At 44.0% G+C, this 24,678-nt stretch overlaps 1 protein-coding gene across 1 annotated transcript in view; it reads right to left on the reverse strand.

The window, feature by feature from the left end:
* shisa9a (shisa family member 9a) overlaps nucleotides 1–24,678 on the reverse strand; it is a 316,938-nt gene that overhangs the window by 104,328 nt on the left and 187,932 nt on the right. Inside the window, exon 3 of the mRNA XM_055651847.1 lies at nucleotides 11,149–11,199. Within this exon, the coding sequence (XP_055507822.1) occupies nucleotides 11,149–11,199 (51 nt within the window). The remainder of the gene's footprint in view (nucleotides 1–11,148; nucleotides 11,200–24,678) is intronic.

A 24,678-nucleotide genomic window follows, 5' to 3' on the forward strand; every position in this document is an offset into this window, starting at 1 on the left:
AATCCTTCCTCCAGTTTCACAATTCACAAGTCTTTAATCCATTTGTCTTTCATCTATCTTTTCATGTTTGTCCTTTGCCTACCAGTGGCCTATCAACCTGCTTCCCCCTCAGCTGTACCATTACCTGCCAGGCTTTATCTTGGCTCCTCCTCTCTTCCAGCTTTCTTCCCCCCCCCCCCCCCCCCCCCCCCCCCCCCCCCCCGCACTCAGTCTGAAGGGTCCAAATCCAAAACGTCATCCATCCATGTTCTCCAGAGATGCTACCTGACCCGCTGAGGTAAGGGCCTGTCCCAATTTCACAACCTAATTCACTACCTTTTTTACTCGTGGCCATTTTTCATCATGCTAGCATCACGACCTACCTACGATCTAGCTACGTCCTCCTACGACCTCGTGACGACCAGGATGCGAGTATGACTCAAGGGCAAACTCGGCCGAGGTCGTGCATTAGGTCGTGAAAGTAGGACAGGCCCTTAACTCCAGCACTTTGCGTATTTTCTTATATTTCTTTAGTTCGAATGAAATAAATATTATCGGACGAGGAAATTGTACAGATGTTTTCTGCAGCCACAAAATAGACAGTATATTCTGCTATATGTTATCATGAATATTTCTCAACTTGTGCTGATATTATTCTGAATTGGAAAGGACCATTGTAAAACTGTAGATACCCTGCTGAAACTTGTGTCATTCTGTTGCTTATGAAACGTGTAGATGCAATCTGCCCTTATGGCACAGACTGAGTTCCGACAGCATTCCTGAACCATAGTTTGCCTCATAAACAACTCCACTCTCCTGAAATGTCCATGGCTTTCCTGGCCATGGGATATAACGGGAAACATAATCTTTGGTGCTGAAAGTCCAATGTTCAAACTCATCATTGACATTTGGAGCTCCTCAGAATTATTTTAGTGACACAGACAGCTTTCTAAAAATAAATAATAAAAGTTAATGTGTCAGACGTTATGGTGACCTGGAGCCAAAACCATAGAAGGCTGCAGATCAAGTGCCGGTAAATTACATAATTAAAGATGGGTACGTGATAGTCAGCAGGGCCATGGTGGGCCGAAGGGTCTGTTTTTGTGCTGTATCAACTATCGTTTTGGATAAGTGTTACAGAGGGATTTTCTTACACTTAGAAAGTGTAAGCTGTTGTGCAGTTTAAGTGGCGTAAATCGCTGTCTCTGGCACTATTACAGGTAATAATTGCTTATGATGTCAGGAATTGTGTTAGAAGCAACACTTGCACAGTATCCTGGCATTGTAGGTGCCCAGCACTACATGGCATCCATTGCTGCAAGCAGTGTGGTCAATTTAGATGACCTACTGTGAAAAGGTCAGACGGTCATAAGTGATAGGAGCAGAATTAATTTAATGATTTAATGACTCCGGACTGTCAAAGCTGCCACAGCCAGACATAAAAACAGCTGTTCTCCGCGAGCAGTAGCTCTACTCAATAACCAGAAGTCCGTAGCCTCATTTTGCTCTGGTGTTCTATTTCACTCACATGTTTAAACTATAATGTTATATTCTTAATGTTTTAATGTTTTATGTTTTATTCTTAATTGTTTACTTACTTGTGAGCGGAGCACCAAGGCAAATTCCTGTATGTGCATATACTTGGCCAATAAACTTATTTGTTCATTAATTAGGCCATTTGGCCCATCAAGCATACCCCGCCATGCAATCATGGCTGATCTATCTCTCCCTCCTAAACCCAATCTCCTGCCTTCTCCCCATAACCCCTTACACTTTTTAAGTGTGATTGGACAGGTATAGTGCAGCTGTCAAAATTCAGGTGCACTACCTGACAATAGTTAGAGAATGGAGGTCTGAAGAAGGGTTCCGATCTGAAACATCACCCTTATTTTTTCTCCAGAGATGCTGCCTGACCTGTTGAGTTACTCCAGCACTCTGTGTCTATCTTCTAATAGTCACAGTGCCTGTGAAACTGCAAGATCGTCTTAAAGCCCCATTGGTTCACTCATGAATGGGTGATGTTTCGGGTTGAGACCATGCTTCAGACTGAGTGTTTAAGAAAGAACTGCAGATGCTTGAAAAATCGAAGGTAGACAAAAATGCTGGATAAACTCAGCGGGTGAGGAGGCATCTATGCAGAGAAGGAATAGGCGGCGTTTCGGGTTGAGACCCTTCTTCAGACTGATGTGGGGGGGGGAGGGGGGAAGAAGAAAGAAAGAGGCAGGGAGAGTGGGCTGTGGGAGAGCTGGGAAGGGGAGGCAAAGGAGGGAGAAAGCAAGGACTACCTGAAATTGGAGAAGTCAATATTCATACCACTGAGGTGTAAACTGCCCAAGCGAAATATGAGGTGCTGCCCCTCCAATTTATGGTGGAACTCACTCTGGCCATGGATGAGGCCCAGGACAGAAAGGTAAGATTTTGAATGGGATGGGGAGTTGGTGCTGGGTCACTGGGTGATCAGGTTTGTTAGTGCGAACCGAGCGGAGATGTTGGGCGAAGCGATCACCAAGCCTGCGCTTGGTCTCACCGATGTAGAGCAGCTGACACCTAGAGCAGCGGATGCAATAGATTGGAGGTTGGAGGAGGTGCAGGTGTACCACTGCCTCACCTGGAAAGACTGCTTGGGTCCTTGGATGGAGTCAAGGGGGGAGGTAAAGCGACAAGTGTCGCATTTCCTGCGGTTGAAAGGGAAAGTGCCAGGGGAGGGGGTGGTTTGGGTGGGAAGGGATAAATTGACTAGGGAGTTACGGAGGGAGCGGTCTCTGCGGAAAGCCGAAAGGGCAGGAGATGGGAAGATGTGGCCAGTGGTGGGATCCCTTTGGAGGTGGCGAAAATATCTGAGGATTATCTGTTGTATGTGACGGCTGGTAGGGTGGAAGGTGAGGACAAGGGGGACTCTGTCCTTGTTACGAGTGGGGGGATGGGGAGTGAGAGTGGAGCTGCGGGATATAGAGGAGACCCTGGTGAGAGCCTCATCTATATTTGAAGAGGGGAACCCCCATTCCCTAAAGAATGAGGACATCTCCGATGCCCTGGTCTGGATCCTGGGTGCAGATGCGGCGTAGACAGAGGAATTGGGAGTAGGAGATAGAGTCCTTACAGGAAGCCAGGTGGGAAGAAGTGTAGTCCAGAGAGCCATGGGAGTCAGTGGGTTTGTAGTAGATGTCGGTCAGTAGTCTGTTGCCTGCGATGGAGATAGTGAGGTCTAGAAACGGTAGGGAGATGTCGGAAATGGTCCAGGTGAATTTGAGTGCTGGATGGAAGTTAGTGATGAAATGGATGAAGTCAGGGAGTTCTGCATGGGTGCAGGAGGTAGCACCAATGCAGTTGTTGATGTAGCGGAGGTAGAGTTCGGCGATCGGGCCACGGTACGCCTCAAAGGATTGTTCGACGTACCCTACAAAGAAGCAGGCATAGCTGGGGCCTATAGCTACGCTTTGGATTTGGAGGAAATGGGAGGAGTCAAAGGAAAAGTTGTTGAGGGTAAGGACCAGCTCCGCTAGGCGGAGGAGAGTATTGGTAGACGGGGATTGGCTGGTTCTGCGGTCGAGGAAGAAATGGAAGGCTTTAACCCTGATGGGGTTGGAGGTGTAGAGTGACTGGACATCCATGGTGAAGATGAGGGAGTGGGGGCTTGGAAAACGGAAGTCATGGAGGAGACGAAGAGCATATGAGATGTCTTGGACATAGGTAGGGAGGGATTTGACCAGGGGGGGGGGGGGGGATAGGATGGAGTCGAAGTATGTGGAAATAAGTTCGGTGGGACATGAACAAGCAGAAACAATGGGTCTGCCAGGACAGTCAGGTTGGTGGATTTTGGGGAGAAGGTAAAATCGGGCCGTGCGGGGCTGGGGAACGATGAGGTTGGAGGCTTGGGAGGGCAGGAGCCAGAAGCGATGAAGCCAATGACAATGTTTGAGATAATTGCCTGGTGCCCATCTGTGGGGTGAGTCAGCAGATAGGAAAACGAAAGATATAGACAGCGATGTAGAGAGATATAGAACAAATGAATGAAGGATAGGCAAAAAAAGTAACAACAAACAAAAGTAAGAGTTAAGGACTGTCTGTTTAAGAGCTGCTTTCCTGTTCTAGGACCACACTGCCTTGTCGTCACATTACTGCGCTCAATATTGCAATGACAACATCAAACATCTGTTCTACACAGATCTACAGCACCATGGTGGGTCCAGTCCCCACTGTACACAGGCAAGGTATCCTTGCAACACTGATTCAGATTCACTTTGTGCGCAGTCTACACTTACAAGGGCGGCATGAATCAAAATACAGCCCACTGCGATGATCCTTACAGGCTGTGGCCAACTGTATCCAGACTCGCTGAGTCACTCCAGCTCTTTGTGTCCATCAACTGTTCCACGACATCCACTGCCATGTCACAGAAAGTCAATCTCAACTTACATGATTTTTCCATACATCCAATTTGGTTAAACATCATTGGGCCATAATAAATCCATGTCGGAGCCTTAATTAGCTTCATGCAGCATGGAAACAGCCCCTTCAGCCCAATTTATCCATGCCGATCAAGATGCCCCATCTAAGCTACTTCCATTTGCCTGCATTTGGCCAATATCCCTCCAAACGTGTCCTATCCATGCACCTGTCCAGGTGTGTCTTTTCAATGTTATTCTGCCAGCCTTAACCACCTGCCCTGGCAGCTCATTCCATGTGCCCATCACCCTCTGAGTGAATTAACTCATTTTCCTCCAGGTGACTATTTATCCTGTCCTAGGCCAGTTTTTCTTTGAGCTTTCTTTTAAGGTGAAAGGGGCAAATGTTAATGGAGATATGTGGGACAAGTGCATTTACACTGAACGCTGGGTGCCTGGAACACACTGCCAGGGCTGGTGGTGGAGGCAGATAAAATAGTGGCATTAAAGAGGGTTTTAGGTAGGCACAATGGTGTACAACAGAGGTCGGCAACCTACGGCCCACGGGCCGAATGCGGCCAGTAACTCAAAATCCTCCAGCCCACAGGTGTTTTTTCCCGCAAGCATCCAGCCCGCAGTCGTATTTGTTTTACTCAGCACGTCCGGATCCATTCTGGTCAGCAGACAGAGAGGGGTGAGTCCGTAATGGCCGTCTCTCAAGCAGCCTGTCGTGGCCCTTCTCTGTTTTTGTTGTTTATGAGTGTGTGTTAAGGGCATGTTTTGGTGTTTCTTCGTATGTTTTATGTGAGGGAGGGGGCGGGCAATAGGGGGAAACTTTCCTTGTTGTGCTGATCCCACTGTAGTGGATGTTAATGTTAAATTGTGTTGCTTGTTGCTAGATCGTTATTTTTGCAATGTTGATTCCACTGTAGTCGATGCTTATGTTAAATTGTGTCAAATGGCTGTGTTAAATGAAATCGTTGTTGTTTATGCACAATAAACGCAAAGTTGATCTTAAGATTCTTGAGGGTTGTTTCAATACCAGTATCTCAAACTCACTCCTATGTTCAGTAGACATAATATTTCTTAAATATATAAATATGTCAAAGTTTCGTAACCATGGCGATAGATGTGGCCCTCCAACCGCTCACAGACCCGGGCTCCGGCCCCAAGGCAGAACCGGGTTGCCGACCCCTGGTGTACAGGAATGAAGGAATATGGATCAAGTTTAGTTTAGTGTTGTCTATTATTGTCACATGTACCGAGGTACAGCGAAAACCTTTGTTTGTTGTGTGCTACCCAGTATGGCCATCTCCCAATGTGCTTAATGTTAGTTCAACTAGATATTGATATGCTTAGTTATAGATAACTTACCTATTGCAAAGCATAGCACGTGGCAACATTACAGTTTACATCATAAATGTGTAAGGAAAGACATTATATTGGTCATAAGGTCATAGACTCATAAAAATGATAGGAGCAGAATTAGGCCATTTGGCTCATCAAGTCTACTCCGCCATTCAATCATGGCTGATCTATCTCTCCCTCCCAACCCCATTCTCTTGCCTTTTCCCCATAGCCCCTGACACCCGTACTAATCAAGAATCTATCTATCTCTGCCTTAAATATATTCATTGACTTTGCCTCCACAGCCTTCTGCAGCAAATAATTCCACAGATTCACCAATCTCTGACTAAATAAATTCCTCCTCATCTATTTCCTAAAGGCACGTCCTTTAATTCCGAGTATGACCTCCAGTCCAAGACTCTCCCACTAGTGGAAATATTCTCTCACATCCACTCTATCCAAGACTTTCATTATTCGGTAAGTTTCAATGAGGTTCCCCGTCATCCTTCTGAACCGCAGGCCCAGTGCCAATAAAATCTCAACCCACTCATTCCTGGGATCATTCATGTAAACCTCCTATGGTCCCTCTCCAGTGCCAGCACATCCCTTCTTAGATATGGTGCCCAAAATATGGAGAGGGTTGTCATTGCATGTTGAATTAGTATTTATACTTTGAAGCTGCGATATGTCAAGGTGATTAATACTTACAGTGCAGTGACTGCAGGATAGGGATGCTGGTGCATCGGTTCACATTTCTAGCATTGAGTGCTGCAATAATTCAGAATTATCATCGTCTGCTCACATGGAAAGTTAACAATTTTTTTCATCCCTGGTTCTAATGGGGTGAATATGAATTTCATCATTTTTTTTTCTCTCCTTGAATTTTGAGAGAGAAACATAATTCTGAAGATGCTGAACTCCATACTAATAGTCTGGCATAGGGATAAAACTTTGTGCTGGTAATATATAGTGCAGGGATAGGATGAATGCAAGTCTATTATTTCTGAGTCATATGAATCAGAGAGGTACTTAGAGAAGAAATAGATTAGATGACAGCAAGTGAGGCTTGTTCTCGTTTATATAATCTATTAATCATCAAATTGAAGAGAGTATTCTTAAAGGTGCTCCATTAAGAGTTACTGAACAATTCACATGTTGGAACTAAACGCCTGGTTTATTGAGCGTTGTGGTATTGATCAACATGGGATGTGCAACTTTCAATGATCTGCACAATTCCAACTGGTATCAACAGCATAAAACCAGCGAGGATTTTCTGTCTGCTTTGTGAACTTTGTATGAAATTATATTTCAGTCTACGACGCAAAATCCCAGCATGCATACTTATTTGTTTCAAACAGAAACATGTCGCACTTCTTCATTGATTAGTTTAGTTTAGTTTTAGAGATACAGCGCGGAAACAGGCCCTTCGACCCACCGAGTCCGCACCGACCAGCGATCCCCGCACATTAACACTATCCTACACACACTAGGGACAATTTACACATACACCAATCCAATGAACCTACACACCTGCACGTCTTTGAAGTGTGGGAGGAAACCGGAGATCTCGGAGAAAACCCACGCGGTCACGGGGAGAACGTACAAACTCCATACAGGCAGCTGCCATATTCGGGATCGAACCTGGGCCTCCGGCGCTGCAAGGCAGCAACTCTACCGCGCGCCACCATGTAGCCCTTATTCTTTCTCTTGTACGTTTTGTATAGATTGGCGGGACTATCAGGAATAATCCTTATGTGAAATAAAAGGGAATTATTGAGATCCACAGATATCTTACTGTAGAGCTGAGTGGATAAATTGTCAATCTGGCATAGCCCAAGAACATGATTAATTTTGTCTGGGATTAGCCACTTATCGTATGCATTTAAGAAACTGGATAAGTGTTTAGATTCATCTTTGGAGAGAATCAGTGAGTGAAACTAGATCTTGTGATTATCCCAGTCTCAGTTTGATTAATTTGTCTCCATCGTAGCAGTCGGTCTGTCCACCGGTGCTTGATTCCCATGTTGGTTTGACGACTCCACCTTCTGATAACTGCGGTAATATTTACGGAGGAGTAACAAGGGGTCATTGCAAAATGCCACAGATTAGACATTTTATCAGGAAGGCAATGTTTTTATTCGTGAGCCAGATGAATTTTGGCTGTAAGGCAATACCCGTAGATGCCGACAGGAAAATGTATCACGATTGTCCATCATGTGCATAGTGCTTTCAAACACAAGGTGCTGCTGTGAAATTGCAATGCTCAAACTCGTTTCACAAGAGGTCTAGAGGTCAGGACTAGAGGTCACAACAGGACTAGAGGTCACAGCCTCAAAATTAAAGGATATTCCTTTGGGAAGGAGATGAGGAGGAATTTCTGTGGAATTCTATGCCACGGAAGGCTGCGGAGGCCAAGTCAATGGATATTTTTAAGGCAGAGATAGATAGATTCTTGATTAGTATGGGTGTCAGAGGTTATGGGGAGAAGGCAGGAGAATGTGGTTAGGAGGGAGAGAGATAGATCAGCCATGATTGAATGGCGTAGTAGGCTTGATGGGCCGAATGGCCTAATTCTGCTCCCATCACGTATGAACTTATGGCCTTATGACAAGTAGCTATAGGATAAGTTTAATTGGAGAGAGTGAGGCGGTGAAAATAAAAGTCTGTCCCTGCTGGAGTGGATGTAGTGGCCATTTGGCCTATTTTGCATGTCATTGTGGATGGCATGTTCCTTTAAATTTTAGCCAGCCCGTTATAATGTGGGTGGGATTTTATGACGTGTCTTGGAGAGTGTTTATGCAGCTTAACTGCTTGCGTGTTAGTTTAGTTGAGGATTCGTTTTGGACAGGAGAGGGAGAAGGTTTATCCTTCGACCACAGGTCAAGCATGTCAAGCCTCATGTGAAGAAGAAGACACGAGGAGTTTTCTAGTATCTGAAGCAATGCGCTGGAGTTCGAAGAAGATTGCTGGAACAAGTCGGAAAACCTTGGATGTATCTTACTGTTTTATATCTACAATAAAGAAAATATTCATTGAAAGACTGTGTGCTGAAGCTTTATGAAAGTAGAAGCTCTGAAAGTCTCTGAGGCAGCTTGCATGCATACCAAAGATATTCCCCTTATCCCCTCTCGTCCAATTAGTGGCTAGGGAGTTAATTTCCTGAAAGATCTGAAAAATCTGCGGCTATAGTGGATGCAGCAAGTTGAAAACTCAAAGACGGCAACAAGGTTGTCTGGCAAGAAGATGGGAGTGTGCTACCTGACCCATTCAGGCCTGTCTCCATTCATTTATGGTTGATCTGCCCCGGGTCTCCATTGTTCTATTGTGCCAGCTCCCCATAGCTGCCAATTCCATGAACTTTCTAAATATGTATCTAATAACTTTTTATAAATATATCCAGTGATCTTGTCACTAAAACCCTGGATGACACAGCGTAGCAGTAGAGTTGCTGCCTTACAGCATCAGAGACCTGGGGCCTGCCTGGAGTTTGTACGTTCTCCCCATGACCTGCGTGGGTTTTCTCTGAGATCTTTGGCTTCCTCACACACTCCAATGACGTACAGGTTTGTAGGTTAATTGTCTTGGTGGAAGTCTAAATTGTCGCTAGTGTGTGTAGGATAGTATTAGTGTGCGGAGATCGCTGGTCGGCGTGGATCCGGTGGGCCCAAGTGCCTGTTTCCGTGCTGTATCTCTAAACTAAACAAAAAACTGGACCAAAACCTGCTCGGGTAGGGAATTCCAGAGATTCACCACCATCTGCAAGAAGAAATGTTGATGAACTTCAAATGATTGTCCCCTTATCTTGTAAGCATCTTCCCAAATTCAAAATGCTCCCTGTGTAAACATTACAACATTTACCCTATTGTGCACATTTATATGTTTCAGTAAGTTCTCATTCTTCCAAATTGTAAAGGGTACAGTTCAAACTATTTTAATCACTCATAACAGGGCAAGCCTCTCATTCTAGAAATTAGCGTTGTGAATTTTTTCCTGCCATGCCTCAAATGCTGACATATCCTTTTGTACATAAGGATATCACGTGTACAGTACTCCATGGCTGTGAATTATAGCTGGACACTACCAAGTCAAGAGGTAAGAGTACTTATTGTCATATGCTCCAGGCACAAAATGAAATTCTTACTTGCAGCAGCACAATAGTATATGTAAACATAGTATTCAGTAAACAAAATAATAAACGGAATAAAACTTTATATATATATATATATATATATATATATATATAGAGAGAGAGAGAGAGAGAAAGAGGGAGAGATAGATATAATCTATATGTAGATACGCACAAAATTTATTAAAAGAAAAAGTTCTATATATATATATATATATATATATATATATATATATATCTAACTTTCTCTTTTAATAAATTTTGTGCGTATCTATACATCCCTCTCTCCCTCTATCTCTCCCTCTTTCTCTCTCTCTCTCTCTATATATATATATATATATATATATAAAGTTTTATTCCGTTTTTTATTTTTTTTACTGAGTACATATATATAGAACTCCCCCCCCCCCATATATATATATATATATACTATATAGAACATATAGACTATATACACACACACACATACATACAAACAAACAATTATAGTGTTAAACGTCAAGGCCAATGCCCCCAAATCTATGTAGTTCTGAGCTTATTTGGAGGTTGTATTGTTGTATAGCCTGATGGCCGTAAGAAGCACTCTCGGTTCCTGTATCAGGTGCCTGCATCTGATGGTATGATGTTTCATCATCTGTCATAGTGTGGTGTGACAGTCCCATCATCTATGTGCAACCCAGGGGCAAACTATCCCTGAAGAGGACTCTGTTGCTGAAGTAGTGAAATGCAGCTTTGGCGGTACTGTCGAAGCCGCTCATGCAACTGCTTGCAGTGTGATTTACGTGTGATTACTGGCTGCAGGGTGCCTGATGCAATGCATTGCCTGTCATGCATGTTACAATCGCAACTCCTGCGCTCTGAACTTCATTCTACGCGTAATGAGTTATAATCCCCACAGTTTTTCAGACTTGTATTTGGAGGAGAATGATACATCAGATTCAGCAGACATATACATGGCAGGAGATGGTGTTATGATATCATTTTGTTCTATATCCTTTAGACAGTTCAATGATCCGGACTAGAAATTTAATCAATTGGCATCTTAATGAATGGTGTTATTAAGCTTTAATTAGTAAAATTAATGCTTTACCTAAAACACATTGCTTTTAAAAAGGTATTGATTAAACATTTATATGCTGCTTTTGCTAAAGTACGGAGTCATTCAGTGAGATTAACAATATATAAACCATATAAAACAAATGATGCCAATTATACACCATTCAGATTGCTGGTAAAGTATGTTAAACGGTTTTAACTGTGTAAATAATGATACTTGGGTCAGGTTTGAAGGTCTAAATTGAAAATTATTACCCAATTCTGCTGCCACCGTTGCAAATGGGAAATTCTGCAGATGCAGATAATCTGAAATAAAGCAGAAAATACTTAAAACTCATACTCACAACAAAAACAGGAAATCTTAGCAGACCAGCTTTTCGGTAGACTATCATAATATGCCTACCGACTTACTGGATGAAGCAATGAAGACAAAGGCGGAATCAGCTAATCTAATATCGTACCTATATAACATCATCTTAAACATAGAAATACCCACAACTGATGGAATAGAAGAGACTGGGAACAAGAATTAGCTATAATAATTTCAAAAGGGAGCTGGGATAATCACTTACTACAGGTGCATAAATGTTCGATCAACGTACAACATGCTCTTATCCAATTCAAAACATTACATAGACTATATTATTCAAAAACTAAAATAAATAAACTCTTCCCTAATGTCTCACCCATCTGTGATAAATGTCTGTGTCAAGAGGCTACCATAGCGCATTATTTTGTTTTTTGTGCAAAAATCCAAAAATTCTGGTATGAAATATTTGATATCTTTACAAAATAATCAAAATAAAACTGGTACCAAAACCAGAATGGATCTTTTTTTGGAATATCGGAAGGTACACCTCTGAACTAAACGTGTTTCAGAAGAATTTACTCAATTACGGGCTAATAATGGGAAAAAAGCTCATACTTAAATTCTGGAAAAATGCGCCCACACCAACAATAAAAAGGTGGATATCAAATATGTCTGAAACACTACATCTGGAAGAGATGAGATTCCTCTTGGTAAAGCAGACCAATTCCAAAAGACGTGGTCTACGTTTTTAGAACTATTACAAGCATAAGGTGCAATAGTAATTTTTAAAAATAAATAAATAAATAAATGCATAGATAAATAAACAAATAAACTGTATCAGGATCTGGCAACAGGGGGTAAAACAACAAAAAAAGACTTGGTTGGTAGTCCCCTTTCTGCAAAGTTTAATGTTATAATCGAGCGATTGTTTCTACTTTCTTTTTCCTTTTCTAGGGTCTATTTTCTTTCTTTACTTCCTTCTCTAACTTCTTTTCTAAGGGGCTTTCTTTTCTCAACACTCTCTTGCACCTTCACGACTCTTGCGCTCTTTCCTTACTTCCTTTACTTCTATCTTTTTCTTAAAGCTCAAAAAATGAAGCGGTACAAAAAATGTATTAAGACATATGTGTTGTGTATTATTGTAACTTACCGTACTTCTAATAAAAATAAATTAAAAAAAAAAAAAAAGCTTTTCACTGTACCTCTGTACACATGACAATAAACTGAACTGAAACTGATTTGAAACTGTAACTTTCTGCACTCTGGTTAATGAGCAAGAGTTTTTATTAAATGTTAAAGAAGGAACTGCAGATGCTGGAAAATCGAAGGTAGACAAAAATGCTGGAGAAACTCAGCGGGTGCGGCATCATCTATGGAGCGAAGGAAATAGGCAACATTTCAGGCCGAAAAACATCTGAAGAAGGGTTTCGGCCCAAAACGTTGCCTATTTCGTTCGCTCCATAGATGAGCTGAGTTTCTCCAGCATTTTTGTCTACCTTTGATTAAATGTTAAACTCTTTATTCAGAGCATTCAAAAGACAGGCTCCTGCAAAACAAAGATTAACTGATGGCATCACAAACCATGCGCTAAGCTTCCTGGTCTCCCGGATAGATTGCACCAATATATAATTTTCATCCATCATTTTTGTATATCCTCATATAACTGGGAACTTTCCGAATATAAAGTGGGATCGCCACAATATTTTTTTAAGTTTAGTTTAGAGATACACCGCGGAAACGGGCCCTTCAGCCTACTGAGTCCGCACCGACCAATGATCCCCGCACATTAACACTATCCTACACACACTAGGGACAATTTACATTTCATACCAAGCCAATTAACCTACAAACCTGGGCGTCTTTGGAGTGTGGGAGGAAACCGAAGATCTCGGGGAAAACCCATGCAGGTCATGGGGAGAATGTACAAGTCCTTGTCAGGATCGAACCCGGGGCACCAGCACTGTAAGGCAGCAACTCTACCTCTGCTCCCTAAAATGTCAGAAAATTAGCAGGAACCCAGGAATTCTTTCATCGCAAGCCACGCTTGCACACCAAAGAGCACACTGCAAAAGTGCCTACTTTTAAACATGCAGCCTGAGGACTGAAAGGTCCCAAGGTCAGCTGAATACTAAGATTCCCAAGACCTACAATCTATATCTATATCCCGTCTATATCTCTTGTTTCTTCCCCCCCACCCCGACTCTCAGTCTGAAGAAGGGTCTCCGCCGAAAACATCACCCATTCCTTCTCACCAGAGATGCTACCAGTTCCGCTGAGTTACTCCGGATTTTTGTGTCTACCTTCATTGAAACCAACATCTGCAGTTCCTACCTACACCTTACAATCGGAGTTGTAAACAGGTGCTTTGCCCCAACACACCATGCCGGCCAAATTGCCTGTCTGAGCCAGTCCCATTTGTCCGCATTTGGCCCATAGCCGTGTGAACCTTTGCTATCCATGTGCCCGACTAAACGTCTTTCAATTGCTTCTGCAACTTTACTCCGTGAAACTTGACACTGCTAATACAGAGACCAGTTGGCCCAGTCTTGGTCACGTGTGTGACCAAAAATATGAAGAATTGTGGAATACATCTCTTCTAATTTTGAAAGCATCACAGGCATATTGTTTTGAACAGTATCCACGATTCATATATTTTTCTGTTTATCAAGTGAAGTTTTTAATGTTATGCTGACCAAAGTTTGTTTAGGGTCAGAGGTCAAATATGACTGGTCACGTGTGTGGCCTGTCACGGAAGCATTTTTTTTCATAAGTTTTATCTCACAAACTCTGCGAATTTTAAAAAGCTAGAATGCTCACATCTTTGGCAGACATGCATTATAGTTATGTAGGTAGGCAAACAGCAATGAATAAGATTAATCTCTTACAAGAATTTTTTTAATGCATTACTGTATGTGATGCCGTCTGGTCACGTGTGTGGCATGTTGGTTCAGTTCCCGAAGAATGGCCCCAGTAGTACTTCACTGGCTCTCATCCAGAAGCCATAGAAGGGACTATATTGATGTAAGTCTTCCTCTTAGGATGTATTAGTTCAAAGTTTGATAGGCAAACACTGGATGAGGACACTGGGCCAATCAAGACTTTCCCATTCACACGTTTCCCAAGCTCCCTCCAGTAATCCAATCACTGGTAAATAAAACAAATTCAGAACTCACTCTCCAGTGACTGCAAGCAGTTAACAGATGCCGCCACTCACTCTAATTAAGCCAGTGGATCTTTCTCCACAGACCCAGCCATCATCAGGTTTCCCTTTATACAATTAAAACGCTGGGATGCTCCACAAGGATGTGTTCTCACCCGCTTACTATATTCCTTATGCACTCAAGACTGTGCAGCCAGGTTTGCAGATGGCACCACTGTCGTGGGCCAAATCGCCAACAATGATGAGACTTAGTATAGGCAGTAGATAGACAGCTTAATGGAGTCATGACAACTACCTCTACCTGAAGATAGATGAATGCTGGAGGAACTCAGCACAAATTGGAGGAACAGCACCTCATATTTCTCTTGGGTAACTTACACCCCAGCGGTATGAATATTGACTTCTCTAACATCAAGCAACCCTAGGTTTCCCACTCTTTCCATCCATCCCCCTTCCTAGTTCTCCAACCAAACTGTCATTGATCTGCATCCCCTTTGATGTCTCGTTTTCACACCTAGCACTTCCTTATCACCGTGTCTCCATCTCCCCTGACTCTCTGGCTGAAGCAGGGTCTTGATCCCGAAACATCACCCATTCCTTCTATTCAGAGATGCTGCCTGTCCCACTGAGTTATTCCAGCATTTTGTGTCTATCTTCGGTGTAAACCAGCATCTGCAGTTCCTTCCTACACATATCCCTCCTTGAAAGTCAGCAAGATGAATGAGCTCATTATAGACTTATGGGAGCATGGTGGAGTACACGCCCCAATCATTGGTGTAGAAGTGTGGAAATGTTTGAGTGCTACAGGTTCCTGGGTGTATATATTACCAACAGCTATGAGAAGCCAACCACATTGAATCTATGTCCCAAAACGCATACCGAAGCCTCTGTTTCCTCAGGCAACTAATGGGCCTGTCCCACTTAGGTGATTTTTCAGAGCAGTCGCCTGAAAAACCAGGAACTGGATCGGCGACTGTCAGAGCGGAACACATCGCAAAGGCAAGAGCCAGGGCAAGTGGGGGAGCGCTGTCTAAAAAATTCCCACGGTGCAAAGCCAAGGTGATACAGACCCACACCGCGATGAACAGGAAGGTTGGTGCTGTAATTAAGTCAGCCAACGCGCTGTGTATAGTAAGTTCTTTAAAATAGGGGGGAGAAGGAGTGGAGACAACTATTAAGAAGCCAGAGATACACGGCTGTGAAGCTCGGCGGACATTTAACATTACCGGTCGGTTATCCTTGGTTCTGAAAACTACTGCTTACCTTTTCCCCCCCCCCAATGAGCCAATGAAATTCACCGGTCAGCACCGGCTCCAACCTACGAGAACCTCCGAGAACCTTTGACCTCTTGGCAACCCACTAGGGCCGACCTGCGACCCACCAACGGCTCGAGAATTCTCGCTAATCTCCATGGCGACTTCATTCTAGTTGCCACTAATTTTTCGACATGTTAAAAATGCACGCCGACCATAATGAGGTCGCGACTAGTTCCCCAAATGCGGGAACTCCTCACGACCATGATGGCGACTCCCCGGCAACCACCCGCGAACACGTGGTGACCGCATAGTCTCCTGCAATCGTCTAAAAAGTTGCCTAAGTGGGACAGGCCCATAAGGAAGGTCGTCATGTCTTCAATTACACTTATCAACTTTTACAGATGCATTGTAGAAAGAATCCTATCAGGTTGGATCCTCGCTTGGTTTGGGAACAGCTCTGCCTAAGTTGACACGAGGTTGCAGAATTGTGAACCCACCCAAGGTCATCGCACACGCCAGACTCCCCACCATTGACTCTTTCTAGACTCGCCACTGCCGTGGCAAAGCAGCCAGCATAATCCAGGCCATGTTTCACCCCAGTCACTCCCCTTTCTTACTCCTCTCATTGGGCCAATGATATAAAAGCTTGAAAGCATGTACGACCAAACGCAGGAACAGCTTCTACCCCTCTGGTATCAGCCTTCTGCACGTCCCTCCCATAGGCTAAGATGTAGTCCCGATCTTCCTACCTACCCAATTATGGGCAATTGAATTTTTCTCTGGAACAGTAATGCTACAATCCTGAAAAATGATATTCTGCAAACTGGTATTTTTCCTTTGCTCTGCCTGTGAACATGTGCAGGCTTGATTGCATTCATGTATAATATCATTTGATTAATTGGATAGCATGCAAACAAAAGCTTTCCACTGTACACATAACAATAATAGACCAGTACTGATACTAATATATTGAAAATGGACAATTCCAAGTTCACAGCTCAAGAAGCAAGCACAGATTATATATTCAATTAATTCTTTGCACACATGGTTCATAAGTTGCATTTTGGACACAAAAAATTCAACCCATATCACGTTGAAAACTAATAAACCATGTACTACCAAATCTGTTAAATTTAAATGTGGTTTTCAAGTTTTCAAAAGTGCTTGACTTTATCTTTATTTATCTTGTGATGTGCATGGCTATTTTACCAAATCATAAATCAATGTTTATATTTTTTGATATTTTCCAGCTTACCAGGCCACCCACACACGATTCTCGTAGACCCCCCTCAGTCATGACTGACCATGGGTGATGCATCCTAGTTGTTGGCTGCTTGCTCCAAACCTCGGCTGGAGCAGCGTCGCTTGTGGTTGAAGAGACCAATGCGGGAGTGACAGTCTCTGTGGCAAAGGTCACATTTGTGTGTGGTCTCTGGTTTGTTGAAGTTGCTGCGCTCCTTTCTGCGTGCCCGCTTGTCTGCCGCTGCGTGGAACAGTTTCTCTTCCCCCGTTTTGAGATGTTGGTTCAGGGTACCTCTCCACCTCGTGCGGTCAGCTGCAAGGCTCTCCCAGGACTCCACATCAATGTTGCGCACCTTCATATCTCTCTTGCAGACATCCTTGTAACGTAGCTGGGGGCGGCCGATGGTTCTCCTCCCAGATGTCAGCTCTCCATAGAGGATGTCTTTTGGAATACGGCCATCCTCCATGCGGTGGACATGGCCCAGCCACCGCAGTCTACGCTGCCTGAGTAGAGTGTACATACTGGGAAGGCCAGCGTGAGACAGGATCTCGGCGTTGGACACTCTGTCTTGCCAGGATGTGCCCAAGACATGGCGGATGCTTCTCAGGTGGAAGGTGTTGAGTCTTCTCTCCTGCCTGGCATATGTAGTCCATGTCTCACTGCCGTACAGCAGCTTTGGGTTGGTCCACACTTGAGTTGTGAGGCGAGCGAGAGTTGTAGCTGCCTACCCGATCCTCTTATCAATCTCTGTGTCCAAGGAGAGGTTGTCGGTGATGGTGGGGCCGAGGTGCGTGAACTGATGGACGGCATCAAGTTCGTAGTTGTCGATGGTGATGGCAGGCTGTGCCTCTGTACCCTGCCCCAGGACGTTCGTCTTCTTCAGGCTGATGCCCGATAGAAGCGGTCCATCAGTGACTGTAGTTCCTGCTGGGTGTGGGACACAACTGCGGGGTAATTGGCAAACAACATGTCTCTGATGGGCGCTTCACGTACTTTTGTCTTTGCTCTGGGGCGGGTGAGGTTGAAGAGCCTGCCATCTGATCTAGTACGCAGGTAGATCCCCTCTGTTGCAGTGACGAAGGCATGTTTCAGGAGCAGAGCGAAGAAAATCCCAAAGAGTGTGGGAGCGAGGACGCAGCCTTGTTTGACGCCACTGTGGATGTCGAAGGGCTCAGAGAAGCTGCCATTGAACTGCACAGTTCCCTTCGTGTTGATGTGGAAGGATGCTATCATACTCTGCAGTTTTGGTGGGCAGCCGATCTTTGGCAGAGCCTTTAATAGTCCATCCCTGCTGACGAGGTTGAACGCCTTGGTGACATCAATGAAAGCAACATACAGGGGCATCCGCTGTTCTCTGCACTTCCCCTGGAGCTGGCGAAGGGAGAAGACCATGTCTACTGTTGACCTTCAAGCTTGGAAAACGCACTGTGACTCTGGGTAGACACGGAAACCTACAGGTCATCAGCAATTGCAGGAAAACAGCTGTCATAAACGACGAGCTCAAGAGACTCAACGTAGACATAGCCACCCTTCAGGAAACAATGCTGGCAGGCTCAGGCACACTGAAGGAGAAGGGATACACGTTTTACTGGCAGGGGAAGGACTCTGACAAGCCCAGAGAGCACAGAGTAGGCTTCGCAGGAAGGAACAGCCTGCTGAACACGGTGGCACCAGACAGTAATGGCTCAGAGCAACTCCTGACTCTCTGCCTCAACACCACCGCAGGCCCAGTCACCCTTGTCAGCGTGTTTGCCCCGATACTGTCCTCCACATCAGGCACAAAGGATGAGTTCTACGAGAACCTCGCATCCATCATCAGCAGCATCTCCAGCAAGAGAAACGTGTTCTGGGCGACTTCAACACCAGAGTGGGCGCAGACCAGGATCGTGGCCTTCCTGCCTTGGGCAGTTTGGTGTGGGCAAAATGAATGAGAACGGACAGCGACTGCTTGAGCTGTGACCTTACCATGACCTGTGCATCGCCAACTCGTACTTTCAGACAAAGCCCCAACATAAGGTTTCCTGGAGACACCCACACTCAAAGCATCGGCATCAACTGGATCTGATCCTAGTCAGACATGCCACCATCAAGAACGTCCTCCACACACGCTCCTACCACAGTGTGGACTGCGACACAGACCACTCCTTGGTGTGTTGCAAGATCAGGCTGCAGCCAAAGAGGTTTTACCGTACCATGAAGCAGGGGAACCCCGGCATCGATGTCAGCAAGATGCCCTGTCCAGACCTTGTGCAATAGTTTGCAGAGGCTTTTGAGAGAGAACTTGGCACCCCGTGTCCTGGAGACTCTGCCACAGAGAAGTGAGAAATTCTGCGGGACACCATGCACCGCACAGCCTTGGCTAGCTTTGGGGAGAAGACCTCGAAGACACACGACTGGTTTGAGGACAAGTCTGGGATGACTCCCGTCATCGAAGCCAAGCGCGCCGCCCTAGCCGAGTACAAGCGGTCAGCTAACGAGAAGAACCTGCAGATCCTCAGGGCTGCCAGGAGCAAGGTTCAGCAGACTGCCAGACATTGCGCCAATAACAGGGAACAACAGGGGAATGTACGATGGCATTAGCAAGACACTAGGACCAGTCCAGAGCAAGGCAGCCCCCCTCACATCCTCCACTGGGGAATAATCACAGATGAATGCCAGCAGATGGAGAGATGGATGGAACACTACTCCGACCTCTACTCGAGAGAGAACCCTGTGTCCCCCTCAGCCCTTGATGCCATCAAGTGCCTGCCAACCATGGATGAATTAGACGCAGAGCCGACAGTAGAAGAGCTCAGCAAGGACATTGACAGCCTGGCCTCAGGCAAGACCCTAGGCAGCGACGGGATTCCCCCTGACCTGATCAAGCATCGCAAGGCTACCTTACTGCTTCCTTTGTATGAAGTCCTCTGCCAGTGCTGGTAAGAAGGAGCTGTACCGCAGGACATGAGGGATGCCACCCACCATCATTACTCTCTACAAGAACAAGGGCGAGAAAAGCGACTGCAACAACTACAGAGGCATCTCCCTCCTCAACATCGGGTCATCTTGATCCGCCTGCAGAAGCTGGCACATTCAATTATCTATATTACTAAAAGTCTGATCTTGACCACTTCCTGTTGTTCTGTATATTGATTTCAGAAAAAATGCTGCCACTTATGGCTGTGATTTTTGGCCATCTTACTCAGAGTCCCCCTCCGCTGCGCAGGACAAGAGGATTTTTCCCATCGATAAAAATAAAAGAGTTATTAGTGTTTAAAAAAATTGAGATTCTCTCTCCTGAAGGCCACGCCCCTTCAGGAAGGACTATAAAACCTGGAAGTGTTGAGTGCCTCAGTCAGTCTCTGCAAGATGGAGAGTGGGAGGGTCTCGTCTCTCAGTCTGAGCTGTGAATAACACTGAATACATGTCTACTAAACTGTGAGTGGTTTTACTGACCTGTCAGTGCCCTTAATGTGGTTTGAAAATATAGTTTGGAAATGCTAAAGCTGTGTTGCCTTTGGTTTGGAAATGCTAAAGCTGTGTTGCCTTTGGTTTGGAAATGCTACCCTTGTATCTTGCATTGACCTTCATCAATGAGATCTGCCAAAATCATAGTTGTCATCGAGGAGGAAAGCAAGGGTTCAGTAATATTTGATATCAGTGCAGTTGCAAAAGTAGTGGAAAAAGCTTTCTACTTCTGTATTTAATACTCGCAGATAATGTAAAAATGGAAAAGAAAGATGTTAACATTGCAACAGTGACAGAGCAGAACAAATATTTTCCAGGCACAGAGGTAGAGTTGCTGCCTTACAGCGCAGGAGACCCGGGTAGCAACCTGACTACGGGTGCTGTCTGTACGGAATTAGTATGTTCTCCCCGTCAGCTTCCTCCCACACTCCAAAGACGTGCAGGCTTGTAGGTTAATTGGCCTGGTACAAGTGTAAAATGTCCCTAGGATAGTGTTAATGTACATGGTTCCCTGGTTCAGACTCGGTGGGCAGAAGGGCCTGTTTCCGCGCTGCATCTCTAAACTAAGCCAAATCTGAACCCAAAGGAGCAGCTGGGTCTGCAATCGCCATAGGAGCAATGTTCAAGATGACAAAAAACAGTAGCTATAGCGATGGTTAGCTCAAAGTCCCATCGTGACACCTCATCTAGAATTAGATTTATCATCCTAAATCAATTGAAATGACAAAGAATATTAAGCTTGAAGATTTAGTACCATAAGAATGTTCCATAAAAGATACAGTCCAGCAATTTTGTTCATCCTCAAGATAGACACAAAATGCTGGAGTAACTCAGCAGGACAGGCAGCATCTCTGGAGAGAAGGAATGGGTGACGTTTCGGGTCGAGACCCTTCCTCAGACCGTTCTTTATGTCACCAAACCTTCTCTCCAGAGATGCTGCCTTTCTCGCTGAGTTACTCCAGTATTTTGTGTCTATCTTCAGCAGAATGTTTCGCTTTAGCTATTTTAACTACATTTTGTGTTGGCCAGTTTTCGCATCACGCTACCCAGCAAAGATCATAGAGCGGAGCAAGACGGTCCACTCCTGCAAAATCCAATGGACTGACGTGTAGTACGCAACGAAGCGGAACGTCCGTCATTTTAGGAATCCCGACCCGACTTCCGTTATGCCTCTCGCAGTGTAATCACCATGGGGGAACAGTATGTGTGTGTGATATAGCTCATCTACCAAATTCCTCTCTGCTTAATCTATCTGTTTCTGCCCATTTCCCTCCCATCCTTCCTCCCCATCCCCATCTTTTTTTGCAGTTTCCCTTGTATTCGTCTTTTTCTCGTTATCTTATTTCTCATGAACATAAGCCATAAAGGCAACATATTTAGGATATCCCGACCGAAGTTCCGTTATGCCTCTGGCAGTGCTCCCCCAGCATGGTGTGGGGGAACAATATTCCACCATGCACCCGTCTCCTCTCATCTACTGAATTCCTCTCTGCTTAATGTAAGTTTCTGCCCATTTCCCTCCCTCAATTCCTCCCCATCCCTGCTCTTTTTTGCAGTTTCCCTGTCTGTGCAACATTGTTTCGAAGTTTCTTTATCTTATCTGAGGAAGGAGCAGCCGTCAACGAATCAAAAGGCAGGAAGGGATCCGTACTGCAGGCGGACGTCGGATGGATTTGAGTTTTATATATATATAGATATATAAATAAAATATAAATAAACACATATATATTCTATTTATATATTATATATATACACTAAACACTTTGTGTATTACTATTTTTGGCCTTCCATCACAGCGATGTGATGGATGTTTATGTAAATTATGTTGTGTCTTGGGTCTATTTGTTTGTAATGTATGGCTGCAGAAATGGCATTTCGTTTGGACCTCAAGGGGTTCAAATGACAATTAAATTGAATCTTGAATCTTGAGAATGGCTCTGTTAGCTGCAGATTCAAGATTGGACCAAACATGCCTAACAATGGAAATGAGTTATTGAGTATTATTTAATATTTAGTTATTTCCTTGGGATGTAAAAGTTGAAATGGCTTTAATATCCCACTGGCACTGATCAATAAATGGAAAATAAACATGGCTCACGTCCTGTGTTTGAATTGATTTTTGTATTAAATTTGCACTCTGTAATTCATCTAATCCCATTGTTCACAACTGCTTGTATTCACCCTTCAAAGGAAAATGTTAAAACCTCTTCAAGAAATGACAATGCAGAGGGGAGTAGGTGCAGGATTTTCTGGTGCTCCTTCCTAAATGACAGTATTTTGTATGCTCAAAGTAAAATAAGGAAGACTAGGCAAGAATATCAAAATGATCACCTGCAGCTGAGAAAAAAAAATATGATTTTGTGATATTTGGTGAAATAATAGCAATATGAAGATTCCAGTTGCTCTACTTTTGGAGTGTTGCTTAATTTTTTTTGTGTCTATGGAATTGCTTTGCACCAATAAAATGGGTTTGGTCTTCCCAATATCCAGAGAGTGGAATAGTGGGGTTACTTAAATGAAGTATTTAACAAAATAAAATTGTTTTGAGCAAGATTAACAATTGATGTATAACTTACGTCTGATTTCATTCAGCGACCATACAACATATTTGATTGTGTAGGAAAGAACCACAGATGCTGGTTTAAATCAAATGTAGATACAAAATGCTGGAGTAGGACTGAAGAAGGGTCTTGACCCGAAACATCACCCATTCCTATTCTCCAGAGATGCTGCCTGTCCAGTTGAGTACTCCTAACTTATTGGATATAAATATATATATATATATATATAAACATTACGGTTACGGAAATGGCGCTGAAGATTAACCATGACCTACTACGGCTTTTTCACCGAGTAGATTATCTTGCTCCGCTCTATGATCTTTGCTCCCCAGTATGTGAGCTCTAGGATTAACCAAACTATAACCTACTCATTTTCCTTACAATTCTCAAAATTCCTGCCAACAACACAGATTCCAACTCTGGTATGACTGCGTATATTTTGGTGTGCAACAACAAAGATTATTGAAAGATAATAATTATTTTCAGTGTTCATGTGAATTGTGATCGCATCATCTTCAGCCAGAAGAGGCCGTGTTTTTTTATAATCTGCTTTGCTGCAGGATTTATTTCCAAATGAATGGTTAACAGTTAAATCAGCATTGCAAAGATATGTATCGAGCCAGCAAGAGAAATGTCTGCGTAAAAGATGCCAGACTTTACTATTGGATCTTAATCAATAATATTACTCCATTGACACCATCAAATGCGACATTTGCTCTTTTCATCTTGATAGTTTTTGAAGCACAAATTTATTTCTACTTCTTTCAAATGTACACTCAGAGGTTGAACAGCACGAACAATTCTCTTCAAAGCCTGATTATCAGTTCCCTATTCCCTTCATTGCTGGACAGTCTGTAGCACCCCAAATGCTGACTTTAAATGATCACACACGAGCTCTGCCACTGACCGCTGCTTTTCTCTTCAGAGATCTTTAAGTCTGGTCAGGCTATCCAAAAGATATTGCAGACTTTCCGCTGACTGGTTAGCACGCAACAAAAGCTTTTCACTGTACCTCGGCACACATGACAATAAACTATATTGAACTGAACTTAATCTTCTCTTCTTAAGAAAATATCAGTCAAATCTACCTGATCCAAATCCAACTTAATCTCCCCAGAAGTAGTGAAATATCATGTTATGATCAAAGGGGGACTGGTTACAATGACTACAGTTCAGCGACTTGGCCATCATCATCATAGCACTTACACTACTAATCCTTGGCCTGTTAAGCTTGCTCTTGGTGGCTCAGCCTGTGTCCGCACTGGAGAAGGGGAATAAGCTTTCCCAAACAAGATAGGCAGTCATCAGTATCAAACTAACAGGTCATTAGAGGTTCGGCCCAAATCCTTTCAACACCAGTCGGGTCAGATATAGAGTGAGACTGAAGGCTATCAGGACCAATTAATCATTCAGCCAACCAATCTGATATGATTTTCCCTCGTCAATGACCAGAGGGCATGGGTTTAAGGTGAAGGGGTAAATATTTATAAGAATCTGAAGGGTAACTTTTTCACACAAGGTGGTGGGTGTATGGAACGATCTGCCGGAGGAGGTAGTTGAGGCAGGGACCATCGCAATGCTTTAGAAACATTTAGACAGGCACATAGGACAGGTTTAGAGGGATATGGGCCAAACGCAGGCAAGTGGAACTAGTGTAGATGGGACATGTTGGCCGGTGTGGGCCAGTTGGGCCGAAGGGCCTGTTTCTACACTGTATCACTCTATGACAGCAGGCTGTGAATAAAGTTGGTACTTTGCTTCTGTGTTGCAGGGACAGGTGTGTTTATCTGATGTGTTGGAAGGACCTG

The sequence above is a fragment of the Leucoraja erinacea genome, chromosome 20 (genome assembly GCF_028641065.1).
Source record: "Leucoraja erinacea ecotype New England chromosome 20, Leri_hhj_1, whole genome shotgun sequence".
Classification (NCBI taxonomy): domain Eukaryota; kingdom Metazoa; phylum Chordata; class Chondrichthyes; order Rajiformes; family Rajidae; genus Leucoraja; species Leucoraja erinaceus.